Source organism: Solanum pennellii, chromosome 12 (assembly GCF_001406875.1).
Source record: "Solanum pennellii chromosome 12, SPENNV200".
Taxonomy (NCBI): domain Eukaryota; kingdom Viridiplantae; phylum Streptophyta; class Magnoliopsida; order Solanales; family Solanaceae; genus Solanum; species Solanum pennellii.
The window spans coordinates 41,120,618-41,139,454 of record NC_028648.1 but is presented as its reverse complement, the minus strand read 5'-3'; the positions used below and the strand labels follow the sequence as shown (position 1 = coordinate 41,139,454).

At 34.4% G+C, this 18,837-nt stretch overlaps 1 protein-coding gene and 1 long non-coding RNA gene across 15 annotated transcripts; both read right to left on the bottom strand.

Annotated features, from left to right (window-relative positions):
* Positions 1 to 4,757: 4,757 nt before the first annotated feature.
* On the bottom strand, positions 4,758 to 5,419 carry LOC114075051. Its single transcript, XR_003575379.1, has 2 exons — positions 5,258 to 5,419; positions 4,758 to 5,105 (listed from the first exon to the last, which is right to left on the bottom strand). It is a non-coding gene; the product is annotated as an uncharacterized LOC114075051 (long non-coding RNA).
* Positions 5,420 to 6,929: 1,510 nt separating this feature from the next.
* On the bottom strand, positions 6,930 to 17,937 carry LOC107005533 (ELKS/Rab6-interacting/CAST family member 1). 14 transcript variants are annotated; one of them, XM_015204155.2, is made up of 11 exons: positions 17,824 to 17,919; positions 16,784 to 16,841; positions 15,972 to 16,031; positions 14,072 to 14,112; positions 10,802 to 10,870; positions 9,648 to 9,750; positions 8,486 to 9,062; positions 7,982 to 8,117; positions 7,727 to 7,894; positions 7,500 to 7,639; positions 6,930 to 7,294 (listed from the first exon to the last, which is right to left on the bottom strand). In XM_015204155.2, exons 4-10 carry the CDS (start codon positions 14,075 to 14,077, stop codon positions 7,556 to 7,558), a joined length of 1,143 nt encoding a protein of 380 aa, XP_015059641.1. In that variant the 5' UTR covers positions 14,078 to 14,112; positions 15,972 to 16,031; positions 16,784 to 16,841; positions 17,824 to 17,919; the 3' UTR covers positions 6,930 to 7,294; positions 7,500 to 7,555. The 14 variants fall into 14 exon arrangements, with proteins under 14 accessions (XP_015059641.1, XP_027769691.1, XP_027769687.1 ...); XM_027913890.1 differs by having other exon boundaries at positions 17,846 to 17,895; XM_027913886.1 differs by lacking the exon at positions 14,072 to 14,112 and having other exon boundaries at positions 16,784 to 16,856; positions 17,824 to 17,937.
* Positions 17,938 to 18,837: the final 900 nt, after the last annotated feature.

Here is an 18,837-nt window from a genome sequence, read left to right as displayed (position 1 = left end):
CTATCCTTCACAAAATAATGTAATATACTAAGTCCCATAAAGAGTGTACTACTTAGGGTAGTGGTGGTATGGGACGCTATTTATCCATTGCACAAGTAGACACTTGAAAGGGGAGTCTTGGTGTGTCTTTATCTTTAATGTATGAATGTGTTGTTATGTAATGCAAATGAAGTTATATGTCTTAATGTCTAATGTTAAGAAAGCATGTTAAAGTTATGTCTTGTATAATGAAGTTTATGAATGATGAATGTGGTGTACCTAACCTCATGGATCCTCAAGGAGCACAAAGCGGGAATAGTAGTATGGGATGTTATTCTCACATTGCACTTGTGTAACTTGCAAGTCCACTTGGGTAAGGGAACTTATGTGAAGTTCTAGATGCAAGTATGTTCCTCTAATGTCTAGTTATAAGATGTGGACTTGTTACCTCAACGAAGTAAGCCTATAATGGTTAGTCTTGAGGGTCACTTGGGTGTGCATTGAAGGAATTGTATGGGTGGTTCCCTCATGTCTTACCTTAGTGAATCTTAGGATAACCTTGGTTAGGAAAACTTCTAGGGGGTGAGTTCACTGTTTGTTTTTTTTAAATGAGTTCACTGTAATTCTTCTTGAGTTCACTGTAAAGTGACTTTTTGTGTTAAAATCTTGGAAATCCTTTCATATGTGCTAGATGGTGGTTTATGTGTTATTGCACTTCTATATACATGAAAGTTATACTTATTGGCATTAAAGCTTATTTCTACTAAAATATCCCTTTTTTGCATGTTTTTGCATATGCATATTTAGTACATTTTTACTAACCCCATACTTTTCTATACTCTATAAGTATAGGTTGGAGGCAAGTTGAAGACTAGAAGGCAAGCTTGGGAATCGACTCTATCAAGACTAAGTATGTCCTCAAATAGTCGAGTGCATAGTTCTATTTCTTTAATTTCTACTATTAAGACTTATTATATATTTTCATTCAATGTAAAGGGTCATGTCCCTAAGATATTTAAGTTGTGTCTTTAAGATGGCTTGTGACGATGAGACTACTCTTTCATACTTATAAAAGATATTTCCTTTTTATTATAAATGTCGTGAAAAGTTTTAATTCCGCACTACTTTTCATGTCTTATGTAATGAATGATTGCAAATGTCTGGTACAAGACCTCCGAAAGGTCAAGTACGCAATTGTCCGACTTAAGGGTTACCCTAACTTCTAGAGGGTACTTTCGGGTCGTGACAATTATTTGCTTGTTAAAACTGGCCAATGAGAAAATCTCTCCGTCGATTTTGTAGGTTTTTCCATTTTAAAAGACGAAATTTAGTTTAAATTTATATTTTGTAGTTAAAAATTGGCCAATGATAAAATCTCTCTGTCGGTTTTGGAGGTCTCCCCATTTTAAAATACGAAAATTTAGTTAATTTTATATTATTTACTTGTTAAAATTGGTCGATGAAGAAACTACCATCGATTTTCAAGGTGTCCCGTGTTAATAAGACGGGTTTTTATTTATAAGTATTATTTGAGTTATTTATTTATATTTATTTAGTACTAACTCTTTTACTAAGTGTCTTTACAGGTCACCGAGTTGCTTTCCATCGAAGCTATTCGAATAAAATTTGCATTCTAATTTTATTTATTAATGTGTAAATTATTAGCGATAGGCAAACTTAGGCCGTTTCTTATTATTGTTTTATTTTATTATTTGTGTATATTGCATGCCTATTACACTTGTTTATAGTTTTATTTCCTCAATTTGAAAAAATGAATTCAGCCGGGACCCACATTTGTGGATTTCTAAGAGTGCCTAACACCTTCCCTTTGCAATAACCTGAACCCTTACCTAGAATTTCTCTGTTTCATAGATCACTTAATGGTTTCCTAGTTTTTTCCTAGAATTAGGTGGCGACTCCTTTAAAATTCATTTATTCTTTAAATTCTTTTAAAACTGAGTTAATTGATCATTTTTCGAGTCACCACGACGTTTCGCACTATTTGAAGAGCGGGGATGTAAACAAAGGGTATAATGCATGACTGGCGTGATTAATAAATATGTTGACCATAGAGGGGACTTATTCTACAGAGGCACGTGGTTCTGCGACTATGAGGGTGACTGACCCTTACTCCAACTCGCTATTAAGCCTACTCCCAACTGATTATCCAAGTAACACATTATAACAGAATTTTTGTAATACTAAATAGCTCAAAATACTGGCGTACTAACTGAAAATGCAACATTAATGTATTGATAATCAGACATTCTTAACTGAGGTATATTTGAATAAACTGACCCAGCAAGTGTAATTCATGAACTAAATGAATTTACACAACTATGATTCTGAGTTTCATGGAAAGAACTAAGCAACAATTCTATGAAAACATGATAATCTGATTTGGATTAGTCTAACAACTAAATCACAACATAAATCTAAAGTTCTAGAAACCTAGGTCTAAACATGATACAGAGAATCAAGAATCTGATTGAATTCTAGGGACCTAATAGGTGAAAGGAACGCACTAGTGAAATCTCACATACCTGGTGACGAATTTCATGAGGAAATATTTTAATTTCGGAGTTGGTCTGGGGGAAACCTTGTTGCGTTCTTGGAGAGGGTTGGTCGAATCTTTCTCCGTTTTCTCATTCAACTTGGACAAATTTGTAGAATGATTTAAACTCTAATTAAGTTACTGTTAAGTCATTGTATTTTGAATAAATGCCAACTAATAGGAAATAACATAAGTTGGCTAAAGGCTGCGACAACACTGCGGAAAACAATACACAAGAAGGGACTAGTGAAGCAAAGCTGGAATGTTAAGAGATTCAAGAATCACACTGGACAGCGAATAAAGAAGGCAAGAAGATATCCCTAAATTAATCCAAGTAAAATCAAAGACGAGATTGAAGATCAGAATTAGAGATCAAGCCAAGATTCAAGGAAGGAATTGAGGATCAACCAAGATCCTAGAAAATCATCCAAGAAAGGAAAGAATTGATTTAACAGTGCACGTATCTAATATGGACATGATTCAACAAATCAATTCCAAATAAATCAAGGAATCAATTGGATAATCCTTCTTTGATAAATCCCTTGGATTTCCGAAACAGATCAATACCTTCAACATATATATAAATGATTCTCAGCCCTAGATGTGAAGGACGCAACTTCACTTGAACTTATTTGTAATCTTCTTTCATGTTTGATAAAACTTTGTACACGTGAGTGAACAATTGTAAAAAAAAAAGAGAGGAAAGATTCTGAGAGTAGGTTATACAAGTAGAGGTAGTGTTAAAACTAGAAGATCTTTGCATATCAGGCAGGATAGGAAGACTACTCATTCTGTACAATCAAGTTCATCAAGCTGTGAAGGAAACCCTTGAACCCCAATGGTATTGGACTAGGCACCACATTGGTGATCCAAACCAATATAAAACTTCCCGTGTTCATTTACTTTCGGTCAATTATTTTATCTTACTATGCTGAACTAACTCGCCAAATTAGTCGACTATCTTACACAGGCAGTCGACTGGATAAATATTTTTACTCACCCCCCCCCCCTTTCTTGACTTTCAGTTATTAGGCTAAAGCTGACTAAAATGACATAGTTTAAGGGTTAAACGGCGTAGAAATATTTTAATTTCAGAGTTGGGTCTGGAGGAAACCTTTTTACGTTCTTGGAGAGGGTTGGTCGAATCTTTCTCCTTTTTCTCGTTCAACTTGGATAAATTTGGAGAATGAGTTGAATTGGGTAAAGTCTAATTAAGTTACTAGGCTAATGCTGACTAAAACTACATATTTTAAGGGTTAAACGACTTAGTTTAGGTGTCTAAGCATAGGGGAAAAAACCAAACGACCCCTAACTTAAAAGCTAATAAGTCAACGCCGGACCTCGTCCATGGACCATGGTCCCACCTACAGTCCATCCTCGTTAGTCGTCAGCTTGATTCAAAGTCTAGGATCTGAAGAGTCTAAACCATGGACCGTGGTCCCACCTACGGTTCGTAGGTCCTCGTGCGTGGTTCAGGACATAGATGAATTTTCCTGGAGTTTTTGGGAATCCGAACCACAAGCCTGGTCCACGGATCATAGTCCCACATACGATCATAGCGTGATTCTGGATTTAGCTGAACTTTCTTTGGGTTATGGGGAGTCTGAATCTCATATCATGGTCCCACCTACGATCAGTAGGTCCTGGCGTAAGTCAAGACTTGGCTGAAAATTTTTGGGGTTATGGGAAGGGAGCTGCAGGTGGTCAACAACGGACCCCACCTACGGTCTGTAGGTGGCACCTGCAAATTCTGATTTTCTTTTTTGGAATCTGTTCTTCTAGCATACTGGGTGTTACAACAAAGATGAGTCGGGGCCTAGAACCGTAGCTATGGAAAACTTTCAGGGTCTTGAACTCGACTAAATAGATAGTATGACAGGGCCTCAAACCCCACTAAGAGAGGCTACATTTGGACATCAAACCCGGGTAAAAGCTACCATAATCCCCGAATTACCCTCTTTTACTCCAACTTTCCATGTCATAGAGCGGAGCGGAACTATCTTCAAAGTTCCCATAACCCACTCCAACTTTAAATCCTCGACTTGACCACAAACAACCAAATAAAGATTAAATTAACCCACCAACATGTCTAAGTCTACCCCAAGGGTGAATTATGGATCTAAAGGTCATATGAATTTAATTATCGCCTAGATAATGATCACATTATCAGTCCCAAGTCATTTATCCGTCTATAGGGAGTTAAGTCGTCTGAAGAGATGTAAGATCAATTCTAATGCTTATTGGCTCCATAATGCGAGTCTAAGGCAACAGTAACCTAAACCTAGGCTAAGACCAATAAAAAATTCAACAATGTTCACAAAGCGACAACCACAAGGTAAGGTATGATCACAAAGCAAAATGAGGCATATAGAGCTCCCCCAAAATCCAAAAATAAGGCCTAAAGCATGATTTTGTATAATCAAGCATGATCAACTACTACCCAACCCCAATTCCAATAAATTAGCATGAATTTACAAATGAGAAGTCATAACTACCTCAATGTAGACAACGCGCGCTCCATAATCACTATATCCGAGTTTTCTCTTTTGAACGATCTTGAATCGTTGCCGTACTATCAAAAACATAACCACAAGTCAATATGTATGTTTTGATATCAAAAACAAAATAATTGGAGGTAGACCAAAAATTGAGTCAAAACGTGAATGTGGAGCCCGCACTTTGAATCTCAAAAATGACTCTGTCAAAAGGTCTGAATCAACTTACCGAGTCGTGTCCCAAAAAGGATACAATTCGATTCAGGCAAAAATTACCACATGCAAAAATTTGCTTCAAGAAATACCAAAAAAGTGCCTTGTGAATCAAGTATATCTAAGTTTTGGTGAAGACAACTTTATTTGTACTTTTGGATTGTTAATTCTATTGTGGAATATTGAGAATATGGTTGATTTAACTGTGGTAATGGTAATTTATTGTTCCTTAAACTATGCCTAGCTAATTTCCGAATTCCTAGGGGTATGTGATGGATGAATGGTAGTATGTGATTGAGCGTTGATTAATTGTTTCTATAATGTTTGATATTATATGGGTTCAGTTATTTCTTCATGTTTCAATTAATGTTTGGAGGTTACAAACTCTATTAATCTTTGAATATCTTGGTTTGCTTGAAAGATGGAATAAGGGTGGGAAGATTCGGTTGATAATTATTTGAGTTCTTTCATTTAATTGTTGAATCTAGAAATAGATTAGCTAAATTGAGATTATAGGTTGTTTGGAATTGAACACATAATGAGGTTTGAGAAAATATATGTAGATTGAACGATTGTCATTAATACGAATAGCCTAGCTTACTGATTGTCATCAACTTGTTGAAGCAATGTTAGTTACCCGATTACAGTACTATCATTCATGCTAACAAATGTCTAAAGGCTTATTAGATATGTATAAACAAATCCCATTTTTTGAAAAACAATGAGAAAGTCGTCTAATTTGAGTTTCGTATTAACACATTGTGCTACTTACTTCTAAATCCTTCATTTATTTTACTTGCAAATAGCTAGTGATTAATTATTGTTGCTTTTGGTTGTACACGCAAGTGTACGTCGGCACACAAGTGTATAGTGGTTGTAAAAGAGTCGGACTATAGAATCTAAACGACTTACGATCAATTTATGTGTATAGGGTTGCAGTATGCTAAGGATTCATGTATCACATCTCTTTCATGGAATTCTTATGGTTATCAAATTACTGATTTACAAGAATGTTATTATGATCATGGTCTCTCGACCTCTGTCTAACTACACCGTTGAGCGAGGATAAGCACCTACCTCAGCAGACTGTCTAACTACATCGTTGAGCGAGGATAAACAGACTCAACTGTGGAGCATTTATTTCTCATCAAGTCCCTTAAACAAGCATGATGTTTGTCAAGTGCTCAATCCTAAACACGAATCCATTCAAGTGGTATGCAAGAAAGATCAAAATATGCCAAATATCAATTACACTCTAGGGCGAAAGTAGAACCCCATTTTCTATGGGAACGGTCCAACTCTTTAGTAAGGTTATTATATTGCTAATGATTGTCTACACATTTTTAAAAGAGGTGTAATTGGGTGTTTATCAACCACTTAAAAAATTCAATGTTGCATATTGATGAAGAGACACTTTTCCTTTTAAAAAAATGATAAATAATCTCACCTCATGAATATCAATCTCACAATAGATGTAAATTGATGATCAAGAAGGCAACGGGGAATCATTGTTTCCCTTGACAAAAGTCTTGCGAAGCTAACTTAGAAAATATTTCTTAGAAAGAGCCACCTTTTGAATATCAAACCATACTAGATCGTACCATATTAGTGTTTTAAGATAATGTAATTGTCTATTTGATTTGGTCTTTATGGTTTATGAACTCAGGATATTCATATGTTTTAGTATGAATTGTAAAGATACACATTTTTGTTTATAAAGTAACCTGGTTCTATAGTCCAAAATCCCACTCAAAAATGTACAATTCAGACGCGGCACACCCCTTTAGTAAAGTTCGCAAGCACCTTCTGAGACAACACTGATTACAAACTGTCCACAATGGACTCGAACACCCAATAATTAAAGCTCGAATAAATAACACTTCCATGGTTCAGCAAGAAAATATAAATCTGTACAGCATAAGTTTATGTAAAAGCATCATAATCCAACTAAGCTATGCAGACCCGATAACTCAGCACTTCATCTGGAACCAACAAGTCTTTACAACATGAAAACCCACACTGATACATCCAGCATAAGGAGTCTTCATTCCATCTGCAAATAGAAAGCGCATTCTTATGCATGTAAACTTGTTCCAAAAATAATGAAGCAAACTGAACTTTTCAACCAGAACACCATTTGATAAGGTGATCATACAACTATTCATCAGAATTCTTATGCACAGTTCGTTTTCTTAATCAAATTATTTTTCCTTCGGTAAACACTTTGAAAGAAATACAAGTAAAGATAGACACCAGACCTGAAACACACGCTCCACCAGCAGATATGCTCCCAATTACAACATTTGACCTGTCTTTATGCTTCACTGACATGTCTGAAAACAGTGATAGATTTACTTTGATCTTCTTCAGTGAAGGATTTCATCCTTTCTTTTTCAACCTTGTTAACACATGAAAATATATCAGGGACCTCATTAAAGGATCCTCCTAACGGGACATACTAAGTCACAGATGTTAAAGGAGATACCTGTGCTTCTAACTCGGCTATTCTTTGTAAAGATAATTGTTCCACACATGCACGACGTTTCCGTTCTTCTTCCAGCAACCCAGTCATCTGATACCGCAGCTCAGCCATTTCTTGAGCTAAATCCTCTGATTCTTCTTTGGCTTTTAGCTTTTCCATTATCAGCTCTTCCTACCCATTCAAATCAATGGACCAACAGCATTAATCGCATTAAGACTCGGATGTAATGTTTCTACGGATGTCAACTACAAAAAATACCTTAAGCTGCTTTACAAGTGATTCATTATTCTTTATTTGACCTGCCATTTTCTTCCTCTTCTCAGTCAAGTCGACATCTGATGGCCCTAGAGAAGCCAGTTTGATAAGGAGTGGACCCAAAATGTCACCACAGCAGCTTAAATGAAAGGAATAATGTGAGACACAATGTAAAAATTGTTGGAAAGATGACTTAGCTTTACTATAATTTTAGGTATTTAGCACAGAAAGATTCTTAATACAAGCATGGTCAACTACACGACAATACACAATCATTATCTCCAACAAACTACAAAATGCCTCTACCAAATATGAAAATCATGAGCAATTTGCTTTATTAGATGAATCATACTTAAGAATTTACTCTGGAATATAGTATGGTGCTTTCACATCAACAATTTGTCGCCAACATCTGATCTTATATGAATTACTTAATATTAATCATTCATCATCTTAAGCTAATAAGGTAATGGTAGACTAAGATCTGAGTATATGCTCACTGCATACCTAGAAGCACTGGCATCTTCTTTACTTGAGGAGCTGTCATCATTGTTCGGTATCAAACCACGAAATAGCTCCTCTACTTTTTCAGAAAATGTTCTGGCATTCATTTCAGACGTCTGGAGTTGTTCCCTAAGATTTACATTTTCCTTTTCCAAACTTTCGATAACTTTTTCTGCATCATAAATTTGAAGTTGGAGGTCATGAATAAGCCCATTCATCATAGCATTATCTTGAGCAGTTTCATCCTGGGATTTCTTAGCTTTGAAATAATTCTGCTCCATGGTTATCAAATCAAGCTTCATACTCTCTATTTCGAATTGATGCTCTAGACCTATGGATGCTACTGACTCCTCTAGTCTCTCTATGCACAAAGCTGAACCCTCTATCTCTAACTCTCTGTTTTCCAATTGCTGCAACAAATATAACCGTTCAGCATTTGACATTTCCAACTCTTCCCTTAACCTTATAACCTCTTCTTCCATGTTTTCAAGGTTTGCAAGTTTCAATTGAAGGCTGCATACACACTTACTCAGAGAATCCATCTCTTCATTCCTCAAATTCAGCTGATCCTGCAGGTAGTCTAAAACGAATATATTGGAAATGTTGGAACTAAAATGGGCAATTGAAGTCAACAACAAATAAAATAGATACAATTTTAACTATAGAAGAGGACCAATCTTATATGACAAGCTACAAAATATAAAGGGTATGACCTATCGAAAATTTCTAGTAAAGTAAAGGTTATAGTTTGCAAAAGACTGTTGCTCGAACTCTCAAAAAAATATTGTCACACCTGTGTCGACTCTCCAAAAATAACTGCTTTTGGAGAATCTAATACACACCCCCATCAACATTTTTGAAGAGTCCGAGCAACAAAAGCAAAAGATATCACCTAGAAATAGATGATACGCGTTCATAAAAGGTGATATTGCTCCAACGAAAATGCTAAACGTTCATATGATGGCAAAAGATGACTTCAACTTGAGAATCAACAGTCAACTACCATTTCACTCCTCTCAGTGGCATACGCTTGAATTCTCTTCCTTTTTTGAATATTTCTACAGCCTGGGGCTCCGAGAATACTTTAGGTAAAAATAAGGAATGTTTACCAAGTAAAATAAAAATACGTCACATATAATGTAACAAGAATATTTTGGAGCGATACCTATCTCTTGGGAACAGTTCTCCAGCTCACTTTTCAGCTTCTGGGTGTGATATTTGTCTTCTTCTCGGGCCTCAGATAATGTCTGCACATGCTGTTCTATTTTCTGTAAAATAGATTTAATAGAAATAGTAAAATGTTCACCTTAGTCTCCAAGATTTTCAACTAGGTAATAGAATGTTCATGATTGACAACACAAGTTGGTTATATTCATAGTGGTTATTTTCAGTCCACTGGTCAACTACTCTAAATTAATTTGTGATGACAGTAAGTTGTGTTAACATTATATCTTTACAAGATAATAGATATAGTTCATACTTCATAGTTGTTTTTAGAGCCTACTCTATTCCATTCCCAGAACCAACATACGATAAGATTGCCAATTGCTGTGTAGTCAAATTTCTGACAAACTTTACCATCCTCTTTACACTAGTTTATGGATTATAAAAATAAACATAAGACAAATATAGCATACATATAGATTATTAGAAGCTTTAAATAATAATATATCTTGTTACACTAGAACATATAAAACCTCATGATTAACAAGAGTAATAGATGAAAGTGTGCCAGTTCCTCATAATTTGATTGTTAGAAACTTGACTGTACATAAGTAACGGGCAAGTACCAAAATATACATGAAAAGAAAAGCAGTTAAATGGCATGGGTAAAGGGTAACTATTAATTGGAATGCAAAACTAAAGTCTTGTCTTGTCTTCTTTTTATTTTTGGATGGTGGAGGCGGGGGGTGGGGAGGGGGGCATTTCCATTTGCTATAATTAATTCGGACAAATTTAGAGCTAAAGGATGAAATTTAATCAAATTTGAGTTATGTGGGGCCCGCGCGAGCGTAACTAAGTCATGGGAACACTTGTCATTAATATTGGTATAGCTTGTAATAGATTATAACTCCATGGGATAAGTGGTTGAATTAATTGAATGAATCAACGTTATCATTGATTTTTTGGGGAATAATTATATATCAATGAATAAGCAATGATTAATGGGGATAATCATTAAATCAATGATCAGCTAGCAAGATACGAAAGGAAATTTGGAATCGATGGATTACTTGGCAGTGACTAAGAGGGGGAAATAGGATTACATAGAGACAAAATGAGCAAGAAAAAAATGGAAGGAAACTGGGACTTGATTACCTTGAGACATAATGAGATAAAAAGATAGGACATTGGGACTAAGAGGGTACATGTCATGAAATGAATTGGCTGCAAAAATTAAAAGAAGGGATTAATTAAAGTTATGTCTGCCTGTGATAAAAATGAGAAAGAAACAATGAAACAGGAGGTAAACTTGGAATGCTAATTTGGAACAAAGGAGATGCTGGGAGTGAAATCCAGCTGAAAAGCCACTCTTGGTGTTGAAAAAATTTAAGAAATCAATAACACACCATCACTTGTTGTGTCCAACTTAAATAGCCTTTATAAGGTATTTTGGGAGAGAAAATTTCATTGTTTGGAACAAGTTGTTGGAGTTAGAGAGAAGGGAGAGCTCCAACTTTATAAATGCTATAGGCAAGTATTAAATGCATTGCGTAGTACATTTGGTTCATTAAATACATTTCCTCATGCTCCAACATCATGGAAATTATAGATCTGTAAAGAAAATATCAAGAACCTTTAAAGTACACAAGTCATGAAAAATCTAGGGTACTTCAAAGAGGCGTTCCTTTCACTCATGTTCCATGGACATCGTAGACTGAACTATTGAAGGATTTAGATTTTTAATACTGATTTCATGAAACCCAAGAAAGCTAGTTTTGAAATTGAAAAGTTTGTTGATAAAGAAGATGAATATTGTTGTGTTCTCATGAACTGTGTCGTTTTTAGTTTCTAAAGGAGTGACTTGGTTCCATAACACGTGTAGTGGACGAATTGGAGTTAAAACTCAAGGATTTGACTTTCGAATTGAGAAATAGTGATTCTTACTGAACTAATGAAGTTAAATTCAAGTGTCTGACACTTAGTTCGTATTGTTGTGATGCATTATTGATTTACATAAATATAAGCTCGTATATGTATATTGTGAAAGATACTTTGGGTAAATTTTGGGAAGTGATTCGAGGTATGTTGAAACTCACTACCTCTCGAAGTTTTTCCTGAAATTCATATTGTTGAACTGATTTATGTAGAACATGTTTAAAGTATTTCTTAACTTGTGGAGGCGAGCAGATTGGGATTGCACCAGTTCTTGCCTTGTAAATAGTTTAGGTGCTATTTGTCATGATTTTCATAAAATGTGAAGGGTAACGTTTTTGAAAACTTTTACATATTGAAATACCAAGCCTAAATATTGAACTTATCAGGAAAGATCCATTCTTATCCTATGATCGGAAATGCAGTCTAATTGCCCCTATAACTGAGCAGGAAATAGTTGATGCTCTAAGGGGAATGGCTAAAGGACAAAACATATGGAATAGATGGTTTTCCTATGGAGTTCTTTGTGAAACACTAGGAGGTGGTCAAAGAGGATGTAGTGGGTGCTGTGATGGAACTCTTCAATACTGATAAGCTGTTTAAGGAGGTTAGTTGTACAGCCATTACTTTAGTTCCTAAAGTAACTACCCCTAACCAGGTAAAGGATTATAGACCTATTGCATGCTCACCATATATAAACTCATTATAAAGATCCTCACAAATAGAATTAAGCCAATGGTTGGTACACTAGATATCCTTCCCAGACTGTTTTTATAGAAGGAAGAAGTATAATTGATAACATCTTATTCAGTCATTACAAAGATCCTCACAAATAAAATTAAGCCAATGGTTGGTATACTAGTAAGTCCTTCCCAGACTGTTTTTATAGAAGGAAGAATTATAATTGATAACATCTTATTCAGTCATGAACTTTTGAAATGGTACACTAGGAAAGGTCTGTCACCTAGAGGTACTATAAAAGTGGACTTGAGGAAGGCATATGATTCCATAAAATGGGATTTCATAAGGAAGTTACTTGAAGGGCTGGGATTTCCATTCAAATTTGTGCATGGCTAATGGAATGCATAACCACTGTATCCTACTCGCTGATCATAAATGGAGGGTTAACACCATTCTTTCAAGGAAAAAGGGGGATCAGGAAAGGAGATCCAATGTCCCCATACCTGTTTGTGCTAGCAATGGAGTACCTGCAAAGAGAGCTGTATGTTTTGCAGGAGCCTCGGTTCAAGTACCATTCAAGGTGTAAAAAATTTGATGTGATGCAAATTTGGTTTACATGACTTACTAATGTTTTGTAAGGTTGATGTAGGTTCAATACAACTACTGCAAGGTGCTTTCAATAGATTCTCTATGGTCTCTGGATTACAGGCAAATAATGAGAAAAGCTCCCTTTACATTACTGGTGTGAAACCTGACACGAAGCAAACAATTTTATCTATATTGGGCGATGTGGAAGGTGAGATACCTTTCAAATATCTACGGGTGCCTATATCCTCCAAGAGGCTCACTATAGCTCAATGTATGCCATTGGTGGAAAAGATCACTAAAAGAATAAGGTGTTGGACAGCTAAACTACTCTCTTATGCAGGAATATCGAGTTATTAAAATCAGTAGCTTTTGGGATGCAGACTTACTGGTTAAAAATCTTTGTCCTGCCAAAGAGGATCCTGAAACTGATTGAAGGAATATGTAGAACTTATCTTTGGACTGGTTCAACTCTGAGCTCTAGGAAAGCATTGGTGTCATGGGAGAAATTATGCCTATCCAAAGGTTGTAGGGGTCAAAACATAATCAATCTCCAAGTTTGGAATATTGCTGCTCTTCTCAAACTGTTATGAGCAATGCATGAAAAGAAAGATTGTCTTTGGATCAAAAGGATACATATATACTATATAAAGGGTGAGGATGTGGAACACTGTACTATTCCACCAAATGCCACTTGGGTAAAATACGAAAGATCCTAGAGACAAGGAAGGCACTTCAGTCATGTGATCAGGTGACCCTGGAACTAAGTTAAAAGCAGTGGTGGTAGCTAGTAAGTTCTCTATTCATCACATGTACATCAATCTAACACCAAAGCATCCTAAAGTGAATTGGAAGAGCATTCCTTTGCAACCAAACATTCATCCTAGGCATCAATTTATCCTTTGGTTAGAAGCTTGGAGGAGACTGGCTACAACAGATTAAGAAGTTTGGTATACAAGTGCCCCCGGAATGTAGCTACTGTACAGTTGCCCCAGAAACTTCAATGACCTTTTTTTGAGTGTCCTGAAATTAGAGCATTGTGGGCCAGGAACCGAAATGGTTGGGAATCAATAGGCAAATAGAAACCTGGCAGGTTGAGCTAGAATGGACTAATATGTGGGCAAGAAAGAGTAATGGGACTGTGCAATAAACAGTTGTCACTACAACAAAAATAACTTTTAGCAGCAATAAATAGACACACTAATAAAGAGTGTTAAAAGTGTTTACCGGCATTAGTTAAGTGTCATTATATCCAATGTCGCTAAAGCCTGTAGGGACATATACAAAAAGTGTTAATTGCCGCTAAAAGTATATATTTAGCGACAATTGCTAATTAATTGCCGCTAAAAATCATTTTTTATGTAGTGTGTCTTTGCAATGATGGTGTATATTATATGGAGAGAAAGGAATACTATTACGTTCGAGGAGAATCCATACCAATGTGATAGAGTTTGCAAGGTGATTGGCTTATATATTCATGTTAGAGGAAAAGATCTAAAGAAGTGGAAGGAAGCTTTGAAGAAGATAGATCAAGTAAGGCATCATTTCCTAAAAAGACCTGAATTAGCTGTGTTTTTTTTTACTTGATTCAGTGATTTGTATGGTTTATTGATTTTGAGCTAGATTTGTATGGTTTTGTAATTACTTACTTTTTTGGTATCAAAAAACATTTTGTTTCACCAAAAAAAAAATAGCACTTATTTGTTGAATATTCTAGCATGATAGCATGAATTGTGAAGGGATTTTATTTGATTTTTGCTCAAACGGTTGGATTCACTATGAAGGTCAAGGTTGAGAATTTGGGACTTACAAGATTCACCGAGATTGGCTTCGAACATGTTCCTTGTAATGACATGAGACTAAACATGCCGATGTAGGCGTAGGACCTACCTTATGGTTAGGATTATGGTAGTGTCCCATGAGTGGGTACTATTGTGCTACTTTAGTACCATGGCTAAGTCGATTCATACAAAACTTTGATGACACAACCTGACCAAGTAGGATATATATACTTGCTGCTACGAACCAGTTTTATCAAAAGCAAAAAGTGCAAAAAAAGAACTCTAAAGTCCGTTGGGACTTCAATCGCTACACAAAAAAAAAAGTGAGCTTTAATATAAAAAAAGAAAACGCCAGGAGAGGAAAAATATATATGCCTTAGAACCATGATGATGACATGAAAGCACTCAATCCATTTTGAGACTTGCCTCACGGCTTAAGCACGCCTTTGACAATACTGTTAGGTACATAAGCTAGTTGACTTTACATATTTTGATGGTGAAGGTATAGTACTCACGGTAAATGATAAAATCTCACATGATTTTGATTAAGCTTTAATGCTAAAATGAGTACTTTGAAATGTGTTTATTTTGATATTTCATTTCAATGTCTAAATTGATAATTGTTATATAAATGCCTCTTGATTATATCAATGTCTATGCATGTCAATTGATTTCTTTAAATCTTGTGTCACATCTTGGGGAACGGTTGTATGATACAAATTAGGCATGTGAAACTTAGATTGTTATATTCTGAGACCTGTCTCGGTTTCCAACAGGGGCGGAGCTACCTTCATACAAGGGGTTCATTACCCCCTTCGGCAGAAAATTATATTATTTATGCATGGTTAAAATAAGTTTATATGTTTATATAGTTGATGTCGAACCCCCTTCAGCTATCTATTTCTACAGATTTTGAACCCCCTTATTGAAAATTCTGACTCCGCCTCTGGTTTCCAAGCTTAATTCTTGTCATAGAGGCTCCATAGAAGATAGCAGTTCTTTTGGGTTGTATTTACTATTATTCACATGGAATGCATGCATGAGACTTTTTTATTTTGATGAATATTTCATTTAAAAGAAGAATGTTGTTGATTTAACGGTTGTATTCATGCATGATTTTTAATAGTTAAAGGATTGGATTGGAGTGTTTCAATAGTTTTGCATTCATTGTTTGAGTGCATATTTAAGGATGGTTACATGGGTTGGGTAGAGTTCCAGATACCAGTCACATGGATTTGGGGCATGAAACAACTTTATTAATCTACAACATTTGAAGATGACTTGATAACGGCCAAAAGATAGAAACCAAAAGATTCACAAACAAAGATAAAGATATTTGAAATTACTCTGATCAGTTCAACGCTCTGACCTTGTGAACCCCTCAGCGTATCCTTTTCTTTCCTAAGCTGCCAAAAACAGAATGAAGTTAAAGGAAGTATAGAAAGCTAACTAGCAAGAAAGTTACCACAAATCAAGTCATTATCAGAAAATAATTTGTACAGCAGGTATGAACATACAAGCAGGCTAAACTAAAATAAGAAGTCAGATACCCAAATCGACTCCAACTTGGTTTACTAGAAAAACATTCCTACTAGTCCACAAAAAAAATGACTCCCAAATTTTTGAATCAAGCAAAGCCAGTACAGTTAAAATTACTGCACATAAGATTTCTCACTTAAAAGTGTTCAACCATTTATTTCCACTGTCAAATTCCGGATCATTAGACAGACGTTTGGTTGTCACTCTTAGTTTCCATGTTACTCCATAACACATGCATTAGTTGCACGGTAATTCTGGTATAATATTATGCTGAATTCAAGGTAGATTAACAGTACATGTAGTACTAATGCATGGATCAAAGCAGGTGGAAAGGAAAGAATGTTGTTTTATTACTTGTTAGTTCAACCGTCTTTTACTAGTTATTACTTAACTAAATCCAAAAATATTTTTAGTATTAGATTTTAAATATTTTACATTCTAACGTAATTAACCAATCATCCAACAAAATGCAAATACATCAGTGAATGTCATTCACCTAATTATGACACATGAATTATAATCCGCACTTAACTTGTTCATGAATCAAAACAAGTGGGGTTATTACTTCCATGGATATGCTATAACAAATATTACAATATGATTGAAGAGCACATATTACCTCTTTACATCTTGCCCTAATCTCCAATAGCTCCTTTACATCAAAAGAGTGCTCACCACTACTTGTAGACATTCTAAAAACACACAAATTAGTGCCCAGAGAAGAAAAAACAGTGCATCCAACTTAGTTTATCTGGACAGGATAAAAAATAATGGTCTCACAAGCCATAGCCATATTAAGCACCATATGAGAAATCAATTATACACCCGACTTCTAACTCCTTATACTCACATTGATCAGATATGAACAACAATATAGCAAAAACAGAAAAGGATAACAGTATGTGCATAAGAACTAGAAGAGGTTAATGGATTGTCAATTTGGGAGACTCAGTTCCAAGTTCCAACTAAGGTCATAATACCTGTATATTAAAAATATGGATTGAAATGCACACACTCCATTTTCCCCATATCTTGATTAATGAAAATGTTCCTTCAATATAAAGGCCACGTATCTGGTAGTAGTTCAAATTCTTCCTGCTTCTCAACAATAACATACACTAGTGCCTAGAAACAATGATGGCTAATGTATATGCATATTGTTACGGTTATTTCCCAAATACCAACAAAAAAACTAACACCTAACCTTCGGCTACCCCTCAATGGCACTAATAAACATACATAGGTATAGGGATGCCTATTTTACTAGGCGCAATAGAATACTCAACCAAACATTCAACTCATGGGTTACTCCCGCACCAAATAGTTCTCTGCCGCAAGGTAACTGAAAAAAAAAACAAGCAAGTTTCTACACCTCGAATAATGCAGAATGGATAGAGAATCAAAATGCTTACAATTTATTTATCCCATTTTCAATCAAGAAAAAACATTCTAGGGATTGCCGAAATTGATTAAAATTGGTTCAACAATTCAAACTTGTTTGAGCTTCTACACAATCACAAAATACAGGAAAAAATGTTGTCTAAAATGATTGCTTAGAGTAAAGTTGCAAAATTATTCTTACATACAAAGCAAATGAATATAATTTCTATACAGCTGCTCCAAAAATTACATGATTAACAAAAGGTATAAGAAACTAACATTCGAATAGAAAAATAAATACCGATTCGTGGGGTTTACGATGCCAAATGATCTAAAAAATGATTTGACAGAGAAATTTTGAAATGTAAGAGATTATGAGAATCGGGTCTAACCCATTACAAGGGTAAACGGGTTTATATATGTATATATCAGAAGAAGACAGTAACACAAAAAACGAAATTTTTAAATAATTAAAATTAATTATATGTAATATGATTAAATAATAAATTGTTATTTAATTAATAAAATAATATTAAATAAATAACGCATGGCAAGTGGTTGCAACACAATATTTTTTTAAAAAATATTTACAACAAAATTTTAGAAAAATAATAAATTATAAATAATAAATGAAAAGAAAATCAAAAACAGTTGTGTAGCAACACAAATAAAACTTTTACATATTTAAATAATAAAATTTTAAAAAATTATAAATGAAAAAAAAAATCAAAAAATGTTGTGTAGCAACAAAAAAAACTTTTCTATATTTTAAATAACAAAATTTTAGAAAAATGACTCCCATATTGATACATGACAGACGGTAGCAAAAAAAAATTAAATATTTAAATAACGAAATTTTTGAAAAAAATGATAAATTATAAATTATACATGAAAAAAAATAAAAAACGGTTGATTTTTTAAAAAACTCATTAACCATTTTCTTCTTCCTCTTAAAAACTCCATAATTTAATTTATTGTAGTTAAAAAATCAAAAATTAACAAATATAAAATAAAATTATAAGCTCACAAATAATTTTGAAGCTAATTATAATTTTCTAAACTATTTACAATTTTAAAAATTAATTTTATACTTATTATAGTACTTAATTATTATATTTAAAAAAAATTAAAAACAAAAAGATTTTTAAAAGCAAGAATTATTATCACGTTTTATTTTATCTTTGCATTATACAATAATATATAGGAAGAAAATTTTTAGAAAAAATGTTAGAAAGAAAGAAAAAAAATCTCCCACACTTTCGCAATTTTTTATTAAAATAAAATAATTTGCAT

What these genes read in the sequence shown, in the direction of transcription:
- LOC107005533 (XM_027913886.1), bottom strand. Translation starts at nt 16,855, where the DNA reads ATGTCTACAAGTAGTGGTGAGCACTCTTTTGATGTAAAGGAGCTATTG. An exon ending in TTAGGGCAAGATGTAAAGAG is followed by an intron (nt 16,032 to 16,783) that starts GTAATATGTGCT and finishes TGTTTTTGGCAG; the next exon opens with CTTAGGAAAGAAAAGGATAC. An exon ending in GAACTGTTCCCAAGAGATAG is followed by an intron (nt 9,063 to 9,647) that starts GTATCGCTCCAA and finishes TATTCGTTTTAG; the next exon opens with ACTACCTGCAGGATCAGCTG.